Source organism: Anarhichas minor, unplaced genomic scaffold, assembly GCF_050575085.1.
Source record: "Anarhichas minor isolate MPS153535 unplaced genomic scaffold, ASM5057508v1 ptg000024l, whole genome shotgun sequence".
NCBI lineage: Eukaryota > Metazoa > Chordata > Actinopteri > Perciformes > Anarhichadidae > Anarhichas > Anarhichas minor.
In genome coordinates this window covers 9,501,435-9,521,234 of record NW_027466470.1, presented here as the reverse complement: position 1 = coordinate 9,521,234, position 19,800 = coordinate 9,501,435, and the positions used below count along the sequence as shown (strand labels likewise).

Below are 19,800 nucleotides of genomic sequence, written 5' to 3'. Positions count from 1 at the left end.
TTCATTTTGTTACAACTTTATTAATGAACATGGCAACATTTCAAAAGTCATAAGTTGATTCAATAAGCAAAAAGAAACAATATATTTGAGAATATACAGAGAAACACACATGAAACCATTGTTGTTTACCTCTAAGGCATGCTCCTTGTTTTGTCTTCTACACCCCCACGAACTGTGTGTTGAAACACTGAGCGTCTCACATGTACAGAAAGAACAGCCTCAAAAACAAACAGTGACCCTTAAACTAAAGAGAAAAGTGATTTTAGACTGACACCCCACCCCCAAATTGTTACTGCCAATAAAAACAGTGCATGTCATTTTAAAGTAGATCACTTCCTGTCCTCATCCAACTTTCTAAAGCACATTCCTACTGACTAAAGGTTATTCAAGAAGCGACACAACAGACCATCATACAACTCTAAATTACACTATAGCATCATGGATTTGTTAAAAAACAGTTGATCCGAGCTGAAAAACATTTATCTGACCATCACTTTGCAATCAACAGAATTTTGATTTTCATTGCGTTGCTGTTTTGTTTTTTTACCTTATGACTGGAGCTCTTGAACGGTCTACGTTCAGCAGTGGGGATTGACTCAAAGGATTCCTCGTTTTGGGGACGACAAACTACGACAGCGCCTGATTCTAAGACCTACGCTCGCAGCGTCCTCCAACACTGTGAGCGAGAAGTGAAGGCAGCAGCGTTTCAATAGGAGATTTGCACTGCACTAGAGGGCAGATTCACACCACGACAGATTATAAAATATATATATAAAAAAAAAAAAAAAAATCATGTATTTCACCGTTTGATCTAGCGACTGAGCACATTGCTAAACTTCTGGCAACACGTTTTTTTGCATGGCATGCAGTTTGGATGTACCAGCGTCATAAGTTATCTAAAGCATCGACACACTATCACCGTCAAGACTTACCGGGATGGAAAAGATAAAAAAAGTCTATCAGCGAATATTATGCACACACGACAACATTTTCCTCAGTGAGCCTATGCAACAACTTGGTCTAAAGGTAAAGTCACTTTTTTGAAAAAGTCAAACTTCATGTAACAAAAGTCATACAGCTCATATCATGCAGTTCATTCATGAAAGCAGATTATCTTAAAGGGCTGTTCATACGAGAGAAATCCTGGACATTTGACTACTAAGCATAAATGCATTGAGGGCATGTTAAAGACACAGGTATGCATTGCTTTGCATGTAAATTGGTCATGTCACTAGACAAAAACACTGGTTCCTTAGGTTTCGCTTACCTGTGTTATTGCAGCAGAACCTAAGGTGCAAGGTCTGGGACGACACTGCAAAGATCAGATATATATGTATTGCACTGGTTGCCATCAGTGAACAATGCTTCAAATTAACAGCCTTTCACAACAGTGCTCATTCAGAAAATAAATGTCATAAATCAATACTGGGCTAGTCAGAAGCACTCCCACTGCTACCATTCCACATGCTCATATAGGACATTGAAGTAAGAACAGCAGAAACCTAAGCATGCTACACTGGAGTTATGCAGTAGGGCCTTTCTAATATGTTGCAATAAATGGCATTTTTTCTTTTTTATAAATAAAAAAAAACATCACAGTCAACCTAGATAATGGCACTTAGCAGATCAGGTATTCAAAAAAAACGCAAATAACCACATGGGGGCATCCTTAAAAACAGTTCCTACCGACAGTGTAACAGAGTGCTGACATTCAAACCCTCAGTTCAGAAATCCAACTGGCGCTGAAATGCTACCAACACAAATAGTCTAACAATCTACAGAGCATCGACATACTGGAAGATTCAAAGTCTGAATGGGGTGGACAGATACGTCTCAGAAACATGTGGCACAAGAATCCAAAGTACTATTCCTCTCCTCAGAACATTTCATACTTACCCAGAGACAGGGGGGGGAATGGCAAGATTTGACAAAAATATATATATACTACACCTTTTGCAGTTTATAAAAGCATCAAAAAAAGGCGATTATCTCTCAGTCACAGGTTTGTACTTACAGTATAGGAGGGCTCAACTGATGGACGAAGACTGCTTAGCCACCCCCGACCCTACAACATCTATGTTCTTATATTGGATAAACACTAACAGAATGGGGACAGCAAAAACGATTTTTTGCAATGTTTTTATATTAAAAAAACATTATTTTATATAAAAAAAACACAAATTTATACATGTGAGTTAGTTCGCACTTTGAAAAAAGGGCATGACAAACGTTTCAATGCATTTTCGATACAATGGCAATTTACCTGGCTGTCCTGGGAAAAAGAACAGCACAAAAAATATATATATATATATCACTAAAAATATGCAACATTTCTTGCAACCACGTTTCTGAGGAACATGTTAGGGAGAAAGTACGTGCTTACCGCTTTTCTAAACTTGCCTGTGGAGGAGGAAGTGTCTATATCAAGGCAATACACAGAGCATACTACCTCAACAATGTCAGCACACCAGACAAAATCAAAAGAGTACCACAGCAACGCAGTTAATGCATGAATTACGGTACATGTATACCTGTCGACTTGCTAACGACAAACATCGGTCTACGGCTGAAGTCAGAGAGCAAAGTCAGGAAACAGAAGAGTAAATAAATGTCTATCAACATGGACGTTTGTTGGTCTGAATCACTCGGGATCATCGCACGCACAAAACAAGTCTAAAAGCCTTATAGACAGTTGGAGAGAGACAGGACAGCACAACTTTGAGTTAACCATTTTTGGACAATTAAACCCACACATGATCTGCGGTTGATTTCGCTTACTTTTCCCCCGTAAAACAAAAGACTTACAGAAATTCCTCTAAACCCATCTGCTTTAAAACCACCCCAACTTACCAACACAGGAGGTTTCAGTTTGTTTTATTGCAAAAACACAACAGGCAATAGCATTTTAAAACTGAGATGATTTACATGGTAATGTCTACAGTTTAATAAACATGAGTTCTAACCACATTTAATGTAGATACAGGGCTGGAATGACCATATGTAGAATTACCTCACTAAAAACAAAGCATTTACAAGAAAAAGGAAAAAATAAACAAAACAAAAAAAGGAGGACGTGTTCGCCGGGTACTCTGCCATCTATGTGAAACACTTTCAAACCAAGGAAATTTAAGATCTTCATCAAGGCGTCTGCATCCAAACATTTAACAAAGGATTTTGTTTCGACAATGTAGCATTTACTTTATGTCCACTTCACATTACTGGCCCTGTGCAGAAGAAATACATAGAAGATACATTGCATGTTAACAGCGGAAACAGTGGACTCAGCTTCCCAAACACAAAAAAAAGCTTAAAACCTGTTTAGGGAGGAAATAGTGTGGGTTAAGTGTGTGAAGCGGCTGCAGCCACTGGAGCCCCTGTAAAAACCTGAGGAAGCAAGGCGGTTACGGCACAAAAGAATTGCGTATTCAGTGGATGTGGAGGGCAGATTTTTATCGGGGGGGGTGTACCTGAGGGGCTTGTGGTGCTGCACCCATCGCCTGAGGGTTGGCTGTGCCGTAGTAAGCGGCCTGCTGGCGGTAGTACTCCGCCCAGGCGGCGCTGTAGTCCGGCTGGCCTCCGGGCTGGGAGGCGGCGGCCGCTGCTGCCGCTGCGGTGGCCTGAGGGGCCGCTTGACCTGGAACGGTAGAACAAGAACAAAACTTTTTGGAACCGCAAATACCCTACAGATACATGCATCCCGTTAGAACTGCTACTACAAACTAATTTACATCACGATAACAGTTACAAGTCTTTCGAGATAGCGCGTTTATGAGAAGGGGAACGAACCCGCCACCACTGTCTTTGGGTGGCGGGACAGAAACCTTCTGCCTTTCTCTTGGGCAGCTGAGAGAGCAGCCGCTCTACTGCAGAGGGCCGCTAGAGGAGCACAGCCACCCGTCAACACGGAACACATTCGTCTCAGAGCACAAGTCTGACTTGACTAACTTGTTCATCTACTTGGGGACATTCCCAGCTCTTGAATGAAAGTCATTTAAGTTTGTATTTATAATCATCGCTATATAAACACCAGGATCACACTTGATTCCTAAACGGTTTGGTTCACACACACACACCGCAAAATGAGTCTCATGTGAGCTCTGAACAAACGGTTCAATGTTTACACCGCCTACATTTTAATTCCATGCATCCGTTTCGGTAATTGCGCAGACAAAGTAGAGATTAAAGCCTGAAGAGTGGAGAGTAAACTGTTCAGTGAAGTAAGTGTGATCTCAGTCTGGTTTCAGCTCACAGGAGTACCAACCTTGTTTCTTGTAATACTCCTCCCAGGCTTTCGTGTAGTCCTGAGGTTGTTGACTCTGTTGACCTACAAAGACAAAAGGGAGAAACGTGTCAATGCGTCCGAATGTAAAATAAAATCTGAAATCTTATCCTACATGGTTTATATCCACGACTACAAATCACACATTTAACTCTACACGTTAAGTAGCAGTAACATTCAAAAGATCTGCCTTCAGTGCTGATAAAGCCATAATATAGTCTAGAAAATAAACTACTCTAAGCTCTTAAAAAGGTGTCAATAGTGTTGCAGTCTAAACAGCACAGGCATCAAATGTCAAACCAAAGTGGAGGCACACTGAAACTCCACGGCAGGCCAGCAGCACGGTCAAATACCCAGACCTGAAAAAGAAGCTGACTGAGCGCCCCGTCGCTGTTTGGACTGTCTTGTGTCAATAGGTGTACACGGAAACTACGTTCGTATACCCGTTTTCTCGTAATATTCCTCCCAGGCCTTGGAGTAATCTGCCTGTCCACTCTGACCTGCAGCCTGTGGGTCACCTGTTAAAAAAAACGGGAACTTGTAATTAGTTCATTTCTCCCAGTAGTTTGTCCTCCACCTGCCTTGGTCGGGTCTGTCAGATTAAAGATAAAAAAAAGTTGTGTTTCTTTAAATGCTCTGCCGGTTAGTGACACCAGAACGCGAGCACAGAACACGACTAAAGTAAAGCTAGAAGGCTACACTGCTCTACTCTGCTCTACTCTCAGCTGTTTCTGCTTCTCCATCTGCTCCCACAGACGCCGCTAATCGAGAAACACGTCAGTCACCTTGGCCGTTGGATTGAGTCGTGCCAGGAGCTCCGCTGGTAGGGGTCATGGGCGCCTGCGGCTGCTGGCTGTACTGAGCGTAGTAGGCGGCCCACGCTGCTGCGTTGGCATCGGCTGCTGCTTTATCTGAACAAAGTTCAGGTTTTGTTACAAAACAAAAAAGGCTAAGATAAAAGTTGTAGCTTTTCATTATATAAACTGATATTAAACTGAGTCATTAACGTCTAATTTATTTGGCAAGAGGACATGAATAATTTTTTTATTTCAGTAAAACGTAGTGTGTTAACTGATGGTACTCACTTGGATCAGGTTGTCCTTGTTGCCAGTGTGGGTAGCCATTGCCCCATCCCTGAGGCTGGTAAGGTGCCGGTGGACCACTGATTAAAGAAAAGATAAATAACCTTTAACTTTCCACATCCTGTGTCTGAAGTATTCTTTATCTTTACATACGAGGGGGGCCACTGCACTTACTGTGGTCCTGGAGGTCCCTGGTTGTACGGTCCAGGGTTGTATGGACCCATGGGAGCCCCAGGGGGCCCAGGTGGTCCAGGAGGACCATGTGGACCAGGGCCTCCGTGTGGACCTGGACCTCCGTGTGGGCCACCCATTGGAGTGACGGGTCCCTGCAAACACAGAAACACATCCTGGTCAGTAAACAAGCTTAAAAAAAAAAGACAAAAGTCTAAAAAGTATCAAACTCTGAAGTGTCTCACCCCAATTTTCTCCTCCACCAGCTGCCTGGCGTAGTCGATCTGTTGAGGAGAGCCCCGGACTGTGAACATCTTGATGTTGGGATCAGCGTTGGGTGGAGGATTCCTCTGCAGCTCGATCCTGGCTCCAGACTGCTGGCTGATGCCTTTGATTGTCTCTCCACCTGAAGAGTTCAGAAATAAAGATTAACCACAACAACCCAATAGCTTGTATAATAAGTACTGGAGGGTCTTTTTACAGGTGAAAGTCCCACGACCATTAACAATCAGGGTTCCCCACTCAGCGTTGACGGGTCACTTGCCTTTTCCAATGATGAGACCGGTCTTCATGGTCGGGACAGTGAAGGTAAACTCCTGCAGGCCACCAGGGGGGCCCATGTTCCAGTTCCCCTGCCCGCGACCACGACCTCTGCCGCCGCCACCGCCGCCGCCGCCACCACCACCACCACCGCCGCCTCCACCATGTCCTGGAGGCCCGCCGGCCTGGACGCTCCGCAGCAGATCGGAAATGATCTCTGCTGCGTGCTGGGCTTGGTCGGGGGGACCCATGATCTGTGCTATCCGTTCCGGTGTGCTGCCGTCATCTTGAAGGAGAAAACATGGAGGTTAGAGACTATCGAGGCATAATTTATGCTGCTGGGATTTAACTCCATAGTGCCGGGGTCTCGTGTTCAGGTCTCAGATAAAGGGTTGGGGTTATACATCAGCTTCTCAGCGTGGTGCATGAGTTTCATCACTGACCATACACATTTTAACGGCACCCAAATGACTTCACTCACCTGGTTTGAACTGAATCCGGACGCCCGTATCGTTCTGTATTTTCTTGATCATTTCTCCATTTCTGCCGATCACAATTCCCACTGCAAACCGGGGGACAGGAACCTAAATGATGACAGCAAATAAAACCAAATGTTAAGTTACTGATTCAACCCCTCATCTCCAAACTGAGAAACGAGACAATTACAAACACTTACATCTAAGCTGTCTCCCCCATTTCCATTTCCATTTCCTCCTCCATTACCGCCGCCACCTCCACCTCCACCTCCTCCAACCCGTGAGCCATACTCGCCCCTCTGCTCCCTAAAGCCCTGATCTCTGATCAGCTCCATCACCATCTCTTTGGCTTGCTGAGGAGGAAAAGAAAGTATGTGTCATTACAGCATTCCCCCCACTGGTTTACATGGAAAATCCAAGGAATGAAAGCTGAGGTACCATATATAAAAAAGCTAAATATTTACAATTCCATAATGTTGGAAGTGCACACGAGCGAGGACCCACCTGAACTTTAAAGGGCTCTCCTGAGATGCGGAGTGGCTTGTCAGCACCTGTGTTTTGGGGTCCGTCTTGGATCATGACCATCTTCACTCCAGCTCGTTCCTGCAGAGTAGAATGTGTCTTTGTCAAATGTGTTCGCTGTTGGACACCATCACTCTACTACTCGAGCTCTGACTGGCTGGACACTCACCTGAAGGCTTTTGATGGTTTCTCCGCCCTTCCCAATGACGAGTCCGGCTTTAGAGGCAGGGACCATAATCTCCTGGACAGTCATCCCCGGCCCGTCGTTGTGGTTGAATGCAGGAGCTGGACGCCCCTTGTCAACGATCTCTGTTAGTAGCCTCTTTGCAGCCCTGAGGAGAGAAAAATTACCGTCATACTCAGACTGAAATCCCCGAGAAGGACCCAATTAAAAAAGTGTTTTCCCTGAAGGGGACCGTTAAATGGAAAAAGTTTACTTACTGGATGGATTCTGGTCCCCCTGTTAATGTCACTGACCTATCTGGCATTCCTCCACTGTCTACAACACACAGATCCCAACAATAAAGCAAAACCATCATTTCCACGTATTACAGAGATCCACAATATCAACAACCGATCTGAACGTACCAGGCGCAATCTGTATCTTACATCCAGACTCTTGCTGTAGACGTGATATCTGTTCGCCTCCTCTTCCAATAACTACAAGGAAAATGGGTGCGTTACATTTCAATATCCAATATCAACACCCACCAGACAGCGTTTGCTATTTAGTGTTTCAAAACTACTTACTGAATCCAACCATTCCATCGGGAACCTTGAATTCCTCTGATATTGACCTGAGAGTAACAGAACAAATTATTGTTAGCTTTGTAATCAATGACCAAGTGGGACTCTTTTTCTTTTACTGTAACTCTGGTATCTACCTTGGGGGTCCACCCATTCCTCCCATTGCTGAAAAAGCTGCAAAATGAGAATTTACAACACATTAGGGGAACAAACATACAACACATTTATGTTTAGCACATGCAACACATGACCAATTCATGCTAATATTTGGGCCAATTACTTTGGGTTGGGAATCATCACAACAGCCACATACATAACTAACTACAGCTACGTCATCAGGTCACTTACCGTCGTTTGTAGCCACTTTCTTCGTCTCTGGTTGGTCTGTGACAACATGACATAATAACCAGTATAAGTATCTATCGTTATACCCACCATTGCATTACTACGTGTTTTTCAATTGGTAAATGGCTTACTGCCTGAAATGTAAATGGTTATAGCAAACAACAGAGGCCTGGATAGCCACCACACACAAAGGCTGGAATATACCCTCAATTGCCCATTAAAGTCCATAAACATACCTCCCTGACTATACGTTTAGTCTTTGTTGAAACTGTTCATCTGTCTTTTTGTTTGTGGTGCTGTGTCTGTCACTTTACAACATTTTAGCCCCAAAAATGTAGGACATAAACTTCATTACTATTACCTAGTGGCACCCAATTAACATGAAACTGTTTTTTTTTTTTTAAACATATACTTTACACTTGCCTGTTCTTACAATACAAAACAGAAACCAATAATGGCTCAACCTGCTCAGAAAGTACCCCCCCTCTCTCTCTGCTTTTTAACTCATATATCCGTTACCAAATATTTCATTGCAAGGCACTGATTTGAAACGACTGTAAGGACAGACAGTGAAAATACAACTCAAAACATGCAATATCCATTATACTGCATTGGCTAAAACTTAAAACATTAAAAACAACTGTTCCATGTGGTTAGGAGTAATACACTGGGTGTTAGACTTAGCTACATTAATGCACATCAATATAATAATTAATTATCACTTCTAGGCAAATACAATTTAGTAGCTGCTAAAAAAATAAATAAAACACACAGGCAAGCATCAACTATCAAGACTTGCAATGAATCGATTTGAGCCACTGACCGATATTCAGGTTAGGCATGGGAAAATACCCACCAGCGTCCTCCAGGGGCCTTTTCTGCCCCCCGTAGCCGAACTCGTTAGTCGGGGGTGCCGCAACGCCATCGCCACCGATCTTCGCTGCGATCTGAAAAACACAAAGTAAACAAAGAGAGAACACTAATTTAAGACGACGCATCTGCTGCTGGTGTTTTTTTTAAAGCGAATGCTCGGTCACTCTGGCTGCGGCCTACACGACTTCTGTCCGGAAGTCTGAGCCAACAAAGGAAAAGATAATACTTCCACGTAAACTAACCCGTAACCGTTGATGTTATCAAACAAATGCACCGCTTGTGTTTCGAATAAAAGATTATGTGCATCTCATTAAATGTGTGCATTAATCTAAGATCGTTTTTATAGCATATCTGCTTCGCCTTGTGGCGTAACATGAGCTAGTCGTTAGCTTAGCATAGGCCGCCGCGTTGTCGTATTTAACGACGGGGGTGGAGAAAGCAGCATAACTAGCTTTTCTGCACACGACTTCGACATTTCTTCTTTTTTTTTTACACGAACTTGATTTAGTGGTCTTCTTACCTGTCGTGCTCTCTGAAGAGCGTCTTTAAAAGCGTCGTTCATTCCGCCGCCGTTGTTGGAGGACGGTGGAGCCACGCTGCTGTAGTCAGCCATATCTGGTGCTCTTCTCCTCCTCGGTGAGACAAGATGGTCGCTTACATCCACGGGAAGTTAACAGGAAAACTCGCGGGTAAACGTAGTCTCGCGATAACGACCATTCTCGTTTAATTCACACTTTCTTTTGTTTCCGCCAAAATTTGTCAGTTTTAGTTTGGCCTAACTCACGGGTGAAAATGGAAGATGTCTGACCCTTGTTGTGAAATAACATTTTATTGTACAGCTCGCATTTCAACACATGTACACACTTTGCCACATTGTGAATGTCAATCATGAGGGTTTTTTTAAATCCCCATGTCTCATGCTCTTGGTCAGTGGCTATCCATTTACTTAACTCAAGCATTCAAAAAAAAACGGACTTATTAAAGATTGGATCACATGATAATCACACATCTTCAGCTGTTTTCCGAGGTTTTCCAGGATTCCAGTTATGTTCCAACACTCAGTTACCATTAATACGAGTTCACAGTTTGTTCCAAAGCAAGCAACCAATTTTGTTAATCTCAAGACTCCATTGAGGAAACCAGATTTTCAAATTTCCTAGTTAAAGTGTAGTTTATCAGAGCACATGGAATCGCCCTGACGAAGCTGGCTCCCATTCCATTATAGTATCCTCTAATTCCATGTTTTTCATATATCCCTATCAGTCCTTGTAACGCACCTGAAGCTGGACGGGAATCTGAGCTGAAAGCTGCAAAAACAAGACAAATGGCGATGAGTAAAACATCTCAAATAGTTTCAAATGATATCAAAATGTGTGACAGAAAATGCAGGTGTTTACCTTGTGCTTGCTGCTGAGTCCGGATCACTGCCAGCGGGTAACTGGTCATCTGTCCAGAGGCAAAGGCCACAAAACTGAAGAAAAACAGTTTGGAGTCACTGTTGTAAGCTGGATCACTCTTTGCCCAGTTTATGATCGACTGCAACAAGAAGAAAAAAGCCAAAGACATCTAAAAAATCTTTCAGATTAATTTGTGATTTATCTTTATCTTATCGTTGTTCTTCTGTCTCACCTGATGAACTGCACACTCCACACCTGCATAGGGGAGCATGCAGAGGACGCTCGGCTTGAATCCTCTGTAAAAGGCGGACAGTGACTCTTGTCTGTAAATAGATCGAGCGCATGCCACAACACCATGGTACGTGCCAGCTTGCTGCAGGTTCAACCTCACCTTCAGCACCTGTAGAGGATATAAAAGGAGATATTACCAGAATAAACCTCCATTGATTTACTTAAACTGGTTCATAAAATGGCCAGAAACTGGATTATCTATTTACCAGCTTCACAAAGTCTCTTATTATTCTTCAAATACAGATGTATTGCACATTTTCTTTTTCAGAATAACCAGTACCTTTTGAAACTGAAGATTTATTTGATGTAAATAGCTGCATTTAAGATTTATGATGGATTATTATATATATATACAAATGTTACAAAAGTCATTTTATGTGTCAAATATGAGAGCAGCTCATTACAGAACAGAAACACGACTAACTGGTTTAATCTGTGAGGAACTATGTTCATTATAAACAATAAATAAAATGGACAATGGGACACACCCAAACGTTGATGCTTACATGACAATTGTGTTGCCAAGAAGCATGATGGCCCATTTTGCTTGTAACAACCAGCTTTTGATATGTTGATTGAGCCTCTTAAACAGCAGGCGAGACTGAAGCATATCTTGGCCTCAGTATTGCATAATATGTGACATTTGGTCAGATTTGGTATAAAAATCTGGAGCTTTGTTGTTTTACAGTAAAGTAGGGGAAACTATTTTATGACTTAAAGAAGGAGAGGGTTTAACAACTAAACACTTCTGTTTATCATAATGGGAGTTTGTGGAAGGAACAAACAGGAGTGTAAATCTCACATCCAACATCTTTCACCTCTTGAATTAAATATCAAAAATATTTAGTACCTCTAAAGGGTAGAAGGCAGCGTGAGCGGCAGCACCGGAGACGCAACCCAAGCCGAAACGCTGCTGCACCGTCAGAGTCTCCCGTGTGCTGTTCTGGGTGTACGCCTTCATCTGGACAAGGCAGAGAAGCTCTGAGTGAGCTCGTCAGTCAGAAACAGGATACATGGTGCATACATAATTCACACCGGAGAGTTTGTCTGCTACCGTACGACTCACCTGGGCGTAGATGAGACACTGCAGCGTCGACTGAGGTGTTCCTTTCAGCACGTTGACGGAGTTGCCTTGCCACATCGACCGCAGACCACCTGCCCTCATCTCCTGGAAGCCTTGGGAGAAGGCTTTGGATCCACGAACCTACAGAGCACACAGGAAACAGTTTCATACGAGACCCTAGGCAGTTGCAATAAATGTACAGCAACTCCTGAAAAAAGTAATTGTAAATACTGGAACAGATGCTACACAAATTACAGGGTATCACATTTTTATCATAAAGCAGACACAGTAAAAAACAACAACAATACAGCACTTTGTTACAAAGATCAAGACATTTCCAGTTTAAGTTTCCATTTTCTGCAATTTGAGTTATGCTTGTTTGGCTTAAACCACATCAAATAATATCAGGTTTGATGTACAATGCTCCTCAAACGCCACTAAATGACATTCTTGACCATTAGGAACAGTGACACTATAATCTGAAGTCTTACTTGAGCTTCATACGAGTCAACAATCACACAACATAAAATGAACTGTCCCACCAAGTGCACTATGTTGGAAGAGTGTGGACGCTGCATAATTGAAAGAGTAAATAAAGGAGCTTTCCGACTGTATCGCTCTGGAAAGCCTAACTTACATTGCTACGGGTTCAGCTCTGGGAACCGTACGTGAACATCATGAAAGTTGGAAGTGAAGGCTTTACCTGAAATGAACTTGTAAACAGTGCATGTAAATATTTCATTTTATTTGTATTCTATCTGATATTGGTGTAAGTTCAGTGTGTGTATGTCTGTGTAATACATATTTCTGGACTCAAAACTGTTGTATTGTTACTATGTTTCTTTAATGTGTTACAACATAAAAACATGGTAATAAACATATTGGAAGGGGGACTGTCCCACTAACTAATGCTTCAAAAGAAGAAACTTAAAGTTCACCACTATTACAACATGCATGCCTGGAGGTGTTATCTTAGATGTTTCTGAGTGTCTCTTGCATTGCTTATCATGTTAGTCTAATATACTGTGTTGTAAGTAACATGTACTCGGGTATTTGTTTGGGCTCAAACATTAAATGTGATCCAGCCATGCATTCCACTAACAGAGCAAAGCACCTGATAGCGGTGCTGACCTGGAGTTGGGTCTTCAGGCGGTCGATGGGTGCCGTCACAGTTCGGGATACAGCATCTGCCAGACCCGCTGCCAGAACAAACGTCCTCCACGCACCAAAACCGGAGGCCTCTTCGGGGAACTCGATGGGCATCGCACGACTCTCACCCACATCGAAAACCTACAATTGCATTCGTCATCCTTTAATCATTCTGTCATTACTCATGTTCAAGTGGATGTGTCACCAGGATGTGTCAGAAGTAACATGATCGTGATGCCGCCAGAAGAGCCTACCAGACTGTGCTTCCAGGACGACACCAGCTCCCCGATGTTGTCCACGGGGTTGAGGATGACATAGTGCAGGAACTCATCCCAGTCCACCGTCATCGAACTGTCCTTATCCATCCTGGTGGATAAACACGTGGTTTGTTTTCATCACATACTGGAATGAAAGAAGCTGTGTGACAACATGCTAGTATCGCTTTAAAAAAAAAAGGCATGATAATAAATGTTTTAAAGGTCGCTGGAAGTCTTTTTTCAAACAACTGATTTGTGACCATTATAAGAGCAGTAATCATCCATTATAATATAGGAATACACTGTACACAGGTCTGCCAGGCAGCAAGTCCAAGCTGAAGGACACCATCCTTTTATTCTTTTGTAACTGCAGGCTTGATAGCTTATTCAAACTTATATTTGATGATGTATATTACTGATTAGGGAGCATGATTAGATATATAACCAGTTATAAAGTAATCTGTGATAACATATCAACCCAAGTACACACCTGTTTAGAAAGCACCAATGTGCTTTGAACTCATTTGAGCACGGTAATACAACTGTTAAAGTTTTAAATTTTACATAAAGGAATGTCTCTTTAAATACAACAATGAATCCATGAGGTAGTGGGCAAAAAAATCTTACATTTGAATTATTTTTTTTGCATTCGGCTTTGATATGACCACTCCTAACTCCTTAAACAAACATATGATGTCTTCCTGGTCAATCACCCCTGATCAGAGAAGAAAACGCACACAATTACATACAGGTACTTGTACTGCTCATTCAGTTATCATATTTCTGGGAAGTGACATTGTCAACGCTATGAGTGCAAAGGTTACAGCCTGCAGGACTTTGCAGTGTATGTTGTCTTCTGTGTACCATAAACAAGCTATCTGTCTTTCCTGTCTGACCTTGAAGAATTCACATTTGTAGTAGTATTATAAAGAATATGTGCATGTAAGACTATCATCTTCTACATCAGTATACTGTACTACTATAGTAGAGCACAGTGTGTTGCTTACAGGAGATAACAATAGGAGGTGTAATGCTTGAAAACATATTGCAAAATCATTGTTTATGTATTCGACATGGCTATATTGAACTTTGTTGCATTTCCCTGTTTCCTTGAGAAATAAAACATTGTTGAAGTCTGTGATCACTCACCACACTTGTTCTTGTCAAGGTCATGAAAGTGAATTTTCCACTTCCTCTCTCTGTCCATCATGTAGCAGAGGAACTCTTTATAATCCAACAGGCCATCTTTGTCTTTGTCATAAGAATCGATTATATTCTAGGGGATAATTAGCAGGTTTGTGTTGATTAGTGCTTGAATAAATGAATGAAATTAGACAGACTATAAAAAGGGAATATTGTTACCTGGACCTTTCCATCCGCTGAGAGGATGCCATGCTTCCTCATTTCGTCTTGGAGCTCCGACACCGATATGACTCCATCCTCGTTTTGATCCAGTTTAGCAAATAAACCACGAAACTGATCCATGGTGCGTTTAGAAACAAATTAGCCCCAGAAAAAAATAATCAAGATGTTTAAAAAAAAATGCAGCGTGCTTCATCAGGTGGGAAATAAATGCACTGATAATTTTCAGAGACTATTGACTTGCAGCTCTGCTGGGACGCTGACTCATCGGCGGGGTTTAGTGCCAATGCTGCATGGGCGCTTTTATAAGTAGCTCAAAGAGAAAACATCAGTTTCTGTGTGGTGCAGCAGGTGGCGCTGTGGCTGCAAGAGAGCCGACCACATCATCTTCATCATCATCTCCAATAATCACTGTTCCTCCTCCTCTGTATGTGGGCCTGGAGAGACAGACAGGGGATAATACAAGACAAGAATATATAGTCATTTTGAAATTGAGCAAAAATAAACAACAAAAACTTTAAAAAAAGAGAAATAAATAAAAACTGAATAGAATTAATTTGGAATAGTTATATATGAAAATGAATTAATACATAAATGAGGGATTTGTTAAATAAATAGATGAAAAATATTCATGTATTTCTTTATTTCTGTGCATATGTATTTATCAAATTGACCTGCACATTTATTTAAAATCGAGGATTTTATTTCTACACAATTTGAGCCATTCAGTTATACATGTATTGTAATGGCAGCTTCAGTCCTCCACAGTGTTGAGGCAGGTGGATACCACAGGGATAGTCCGGGTATAAAGTTGATAATGTGTGTTATTATTGTGATTTGTTGTGTATGTGGAATAAAAAATAAAACGTCCCCTAGTGGCTCAAACTGTTATTTTTTCAGGTAGGAATTATTTAGCAGAACAGAAAACAAGCTGCTATAAAGTATTTGTTTTCGCTCCCCCCCCCCCCCCCCCCCCCCAGGACCCTCAGGAAGCAGGCTAATCAGGCCATGAACCAGAGGTGATGGTCATATAGTGGAGTGCATTCTGATCAATATTACCCTACCTTGCCTGAAGGCACATTCATTCCACTGACAGCTCATCATGACAGAGCAGCCGGCACCCGGTCTCTGCTCACCGGATCCAGAATCAGTTCTTGTGTTCAGCTTGACGTTGGCGCTGTGAATGCAGGGGAGGTGGGAGCTGTGGCTATTTAAAGAGGGACACCCAGTCCCGGATAAATAGCAGAAGGTCCACGTCGTTGACTAACAGCCTCCAAATGGTTTTTTTCATCCCGCACTGTGTATCCGTCTGTGGCTGCTTATTGTTTCTTAGTCCAGACTGAGGCGGCTTCACTCCGGTGACAACCCACCCGTCGAGCATCGGTCCAGTCCACCAAGCTCCTCTCATTGATCTAGTCTCCTTCTTTCTTTCTTTTTTTTATTCTTTATCATTAGGGGAGACGTGAAAAATGGGCAAAGATTATTATAAGACGTTGGGTATCTCTAAAGGAGCCACAGACGAGGATATTAAGAAAGCTTACAGAAAACAAGCGTTGAAATGGCACCCCGACAAGAACAAGTCTGCAGCCGCCGAGGACAAATTTAAGGAAATCGCTGAGGCATATGAAGTCCTCAGTGATCCGAAGAAAAGAGAAGTTTATGATCAGTATGGAGAAGAAGGTAATTTTTTTTTTATTGCATTGAATTACATTGCTTAACCTTGTGTGGCGGTTTTTAATTCACCGTTAATATACCGTTATAAACCCGTTATAAAGCCTGGATGGTTGCATGTAAAACACAGCTGGCTTTAATTCAAGTCAAACAGTGTGACCAGCCGTTTTAGGAAACAGCTGTTCGGCAGATGACAGGCCTACAGTTCTGTGTATTTTATGACGAGGGTTATGACACCATATCTGCAGTTATAAGCTTCTGTTATAAGACAAATAAAGGCCTGTCATCAGTTCCACCACAGGTATTCTTAAACATGCGGTGTTGTAATATAAAGAAATACATATTTGTAATTCCATCACAGTCTTTATGTAGAGTGTGTCGTACCTACAATGTAATATCTGAACAGATGGTTATGGATGGGAAGCATGTTGAGGAAGGAAAAAAGACCACAAATCATCTCTACATCTATCTACAAATTAAGAATTAAAGGGAGTATCCCAAGATAACCTTATTTTTACCATTTAATGTACCAAATGTGCTGAACATCTTCAGAAAGGGCCAGTATAAGTGAATAGGTGTAAAGCATACACGTGTTTGCTAATAGATCTAGAAAAGTCTCCTCTAAAGGCTCCCTCAAGCCATGCAACAAACATATGTGTTTTTTTTGTAATAAAATGAAAGTTCTTCAACATTGCTATTGGACAAACCCATCATCTGAGTAGATTATCTACTGTAATATCTCCGAAAATGGAATATCTTCATCAGGTATCGGTAATAATGGGCCGATCTGGCATCGGATACCATTATTTTAGTAAATAACAATTCAGTACATTTCTATCTATATATGCTTTTATTTGTTACATTTTGTTTTACAAAGTTACGAAAGCAATGTTTAAGTAAGAGTCGGATCAGTACTCGGTATCGTCCAAAACCCAAAGCCCATGTATTGTATTGGTATCGGGACTGAACATGTCGGATCGGTGCATCAAGTATTTTTCAAACAGAGACAGAGTCTCATGATACAGATTCCGATATCTCAACTCAGGCTATCGACCAATACACCGGTTTGAAACCAGAGCTCTCTTTTTGCTAAATTTTAAATCAGTTTGTTACACTTTGTGGAACTCATCAAGATCATTTTTGGCAACATGATGCTAAGGATTGGGATGGTACTAAAACTGACACAGTGGGCTGTCTATAAAGACAATGATAAATAAACGGTAGGGCGGCAACTAACCACTATTCTTTTTAAACAATTAATCTGCTGTGTATTTTGGTTACATTGGTTTATCAGTTGGCCTCTAACACGTCAGAAAATAGTGAAGAATTTCCATCACGATTTCCTAGAGGCCCAAGGTGACTTCTTCAAAAGTGTTGTTTTGTCTGACCAACGCTCAAACACCCGAACATGTTCAGTAAGGAGCAGACTCTCACATTTGAGAAGCTAGAACCAAAATAGTATACTGTTGAGCGACTAATCAGCTAATAGTTAAAACTCTAGTAAACTGTATTTAATGTGGATTGGTCATTTCATGGTCAGTACTTAGTGAGGTCAGTATTGGGCCTGATATCTGGTGGATAGGATTGTCAAAGTAAAGTCATCACTTGTGGCATAAAGCGACTGCTCAGTGTCAATGTTAGGATGACTGATCTTCATATCATTCCCCCATCAGGTCTCAAGGGAGGAAGTGTTCCCTCTGGTGACGGGCCAGGCAACACCTACACCTTCCATGGGGACCCTCACGCCACCTTCGCCACTTTCTTCGGGGGTTCGAACCCCTTCGACATGTTCTTCGGGCGTAAAGCCAACGGCCGAGATGACGACGACATGGAGGTGGACGGAAACGACCCCTTCGGCTCCTTCACCAACTTCAACATGAACGGGTTCCCTCGGGACGGGCACGTCGGCCCCGGAGGGCCGCAGCGCCGGAAGCAGGACCCGGCCATCATCCACGAACTGAGGGTCTCCCTGGAGGAGGTCTTCCACGGCTGCACCAAGAGGTTGAAAATCTCCCGCAAAAGGCTAAATCCGGATGGCAGGACCATGCGCAATGAGGATAAGATACTCACTATCGAGATCAAGCGGGGCTGGAAAGAGGGAACCAAGATCACGTTCCCGCGGGAGGGAGACGAGTCCACCAATACCATTCCTGCGGACATTGTTTTCGTCATCAAGGACAAGCCTCACCCTCACTTTAGGCGGGAGGGCTCGAACATTGTGTATCCTGTGCGCGTGAGCTTACGACAGGTGAGGCGTTTTCTATTTTTGCACCCACTTATGACTAAGTGTTGTAGTATTAATAGAGTCTGATCGATGGATTCGTCACACACAGGGGAGATTCAGAAAAAGCTCATATTTACTTTTCGAGTGCTGCTTTAAAGCTCCGATGCTCAAAAAGAAAAAGCCTGGTCACAATGTAAAAGCTGTGGGAGTCTGCCTCAAAAGTTGTTTTTCCCTGGAAAGTATAGGCGTCCTGAATGAGCATAGTACTGAACTACACGCACGCACTTGTTGCTGCGCACTTATGCAATCTTGATAAACATTGAGGAATAGGAGCTGTATCACAGGGAGGCGGCGGCCACCCACGTGTACACGTTGCAAGATGTACTTATGTGGTTCCTCCTACTCTCTTCAACACTCTCAGATCTCACTGCTTCATCTCTGAGCATGTGACCGATCTATGCAAACAGCAGCATTCACCTTAAAAGTTTCCTAAAACATGTGTGGGACTATAGTCAAATAGAATAGTTGTATATCAGCATGAAAGAATGCATTCTGGACGGTAGTTTGATCAAATAATCTAATTCAGAGATACTGAACATATATCGGCCAACATATTATTGGGATTTTGTGATTTGAACTGTCATATATATAGATGTCACCAATTGTCCCAAAACCTCTGCCAATAGTGTTAAATGATTTTTGCATTTAAGGCAAAAGTGTTTCCATCCTTCATCAACTTTCAGCTGAATTTTATCGTGGTGACATGAACATTTCTCGTCGTCGTACAACAAATGTTGTCAAGTGACTGGTAGTGATTAGCAGCAAGCTGTTAATAACACAACTACTGACGCTTTTATTTAGCACATTGATGTCAATGTCTCATAGTCAGCTGCTTTGATTATCAGGGGGATGATAGGATGAGGGACATTGTGCATATTTGCTACAGTGTGCAATCTATTGATATCAGAACATATCCTACTAATATTATGTTCATTTCAACAATATTGCCTACTAGTTTACATCTGCATGTAATTTCAGCCAATGAACAAATACATGTGTTGTTCTCACTCTGACCTCCATGCTCCTGTCTTTCTCAGTCGTTGTGCGGATGCTCGGTCACCGTGTCAACGATAGACGGGCAGACGTGCAACATGAAGATCACGGATGTCGTCAAGCCTGGCATGAGAAAGACTGTCGCAGGACAGGGCCTCCCCTTACCCAAGAACCCCGAGCAGAGAGGAGACCTGGTGGTGGAGTTTGACGTTAACTTTCCTGAGGCGTTGCCCGGCAATGCCAAGGACGTCCTGAAACGGCATTTACCTGCTTAGGACGAAGGACACGAGGACACTGA

General features: G+C 42.4%; 3 protein-coding genes across 13 annotated transcripts; 1 reads left to right on the top strand and 2 right to left on the bottom strand.

Annotated features, from left to right (window-relative positions):
* Window positions 1-9,714, bottom strand: fubp1 (far upstream element (FUSE) binding protein 1). 11 transcript variants are annotated; one of them, XM_076098331.1, is made up of 20 exons: window positions 9,556-9,713; window positions 8,986-9,109; window positions 8,166-8,201; window positions 7,955-7,991; window positions 7,821-7,867; window positions 7,659-7,730; window positions 7,512-7,569; window positions 7,240-7,402; window positions 7,053-7,151; window positions 6,749-6,901; window positions 6,554-6,656; window positions 6,077-6,358; window positions 5,778-5,938; window positions 5,536-5,687; window positions 5,365-5,441; window positions 5,065-5,190; window positions 4,723-4,797; window positions 4,262-4,324; window positions 3,468-3,634; window positions 1-3,224 (listed from the first exon to the last, which is right to left on the bottom strand). In XM_076098331.1, the coding sequence occupies exons 1-20, from the start codon at window positions 9,646-9,648 to the stop codon at window positions 3,216-3,218; spliced, it is 2,097 nt and encodes a 698-aa protein (XP_075954446.1). In that variant the 5' UTR covers window positions 9,649-9,713; the 3' UTR covers window positions 1-3,215. The 11 variants fall into 11 exon arrangements, with proteins under 11 accessions (XP_075954446.1, XP_075954449.1, XP_075954445.1 ...); XM_076098334.1 differs by lacking the exon at window positions 1-3,224 and having other exon boundaries at window positions 3,314-3,634; window positions 7,680-7,730; window positions 9,556-9,714; XM_076098330.1 differs by lacking the exon at window positions 1-3,224 and having other exon boundaries at window positions 3,314-3,634.
* A 440-nt stretch (window positions 9,715-10,154) lies between these two features.
* On the bottom strand, window positions 10,155-15,350 carry slc25a24l (solute carrier family 25 member 24, like). The gene is made up of 10 exons (XM_076098746.1): window positions 14,555-15,350; window positions 14,342-14,468; window positions 13,820-13,907; window positions 13,190-13,301; window positions 12,918-13,076; window positions 11,790-11,927; window positions 11,574-11,684; window positions 10,665-10,832; window positions 10,433-10,571; window positions 10,155-10,342 (listed from the first exon to the last, which is right to left on the bottom strand). Exons 1-10 carry the CDS (start codon window positions 14,675-14,677, stop codon window positions 10,155-10,157), a joined length of 1,353 nt encoding a protein of 450 aa, XP_075954861.1. The 5' UTR covers window positions 14,678-15,350.
* A 673-nt stretch (window positions 15,351-16,023) lies between these two features.
* dnajb4 (DnaJ heat shock protein family (Hsp40) member B4) lies at window positions 16,024-19,777 on the top strand. Its single transcript, XM_076098206.1, has 3 exons — window positions 16,024-16,234; window positions 17,899-18,473; window positions 19,547-19,777. The coding sequence occupies exons 1-3, from the start codon at window positions 16,024-16,026 to the stop codon at window positions 19,775-19,777; spliced, it is 1,017 nt and encodes a 338-aa protein (XP_075954321.1).
* Window positions 19,778-19,800: the final 23 nt, after the last annotated feature.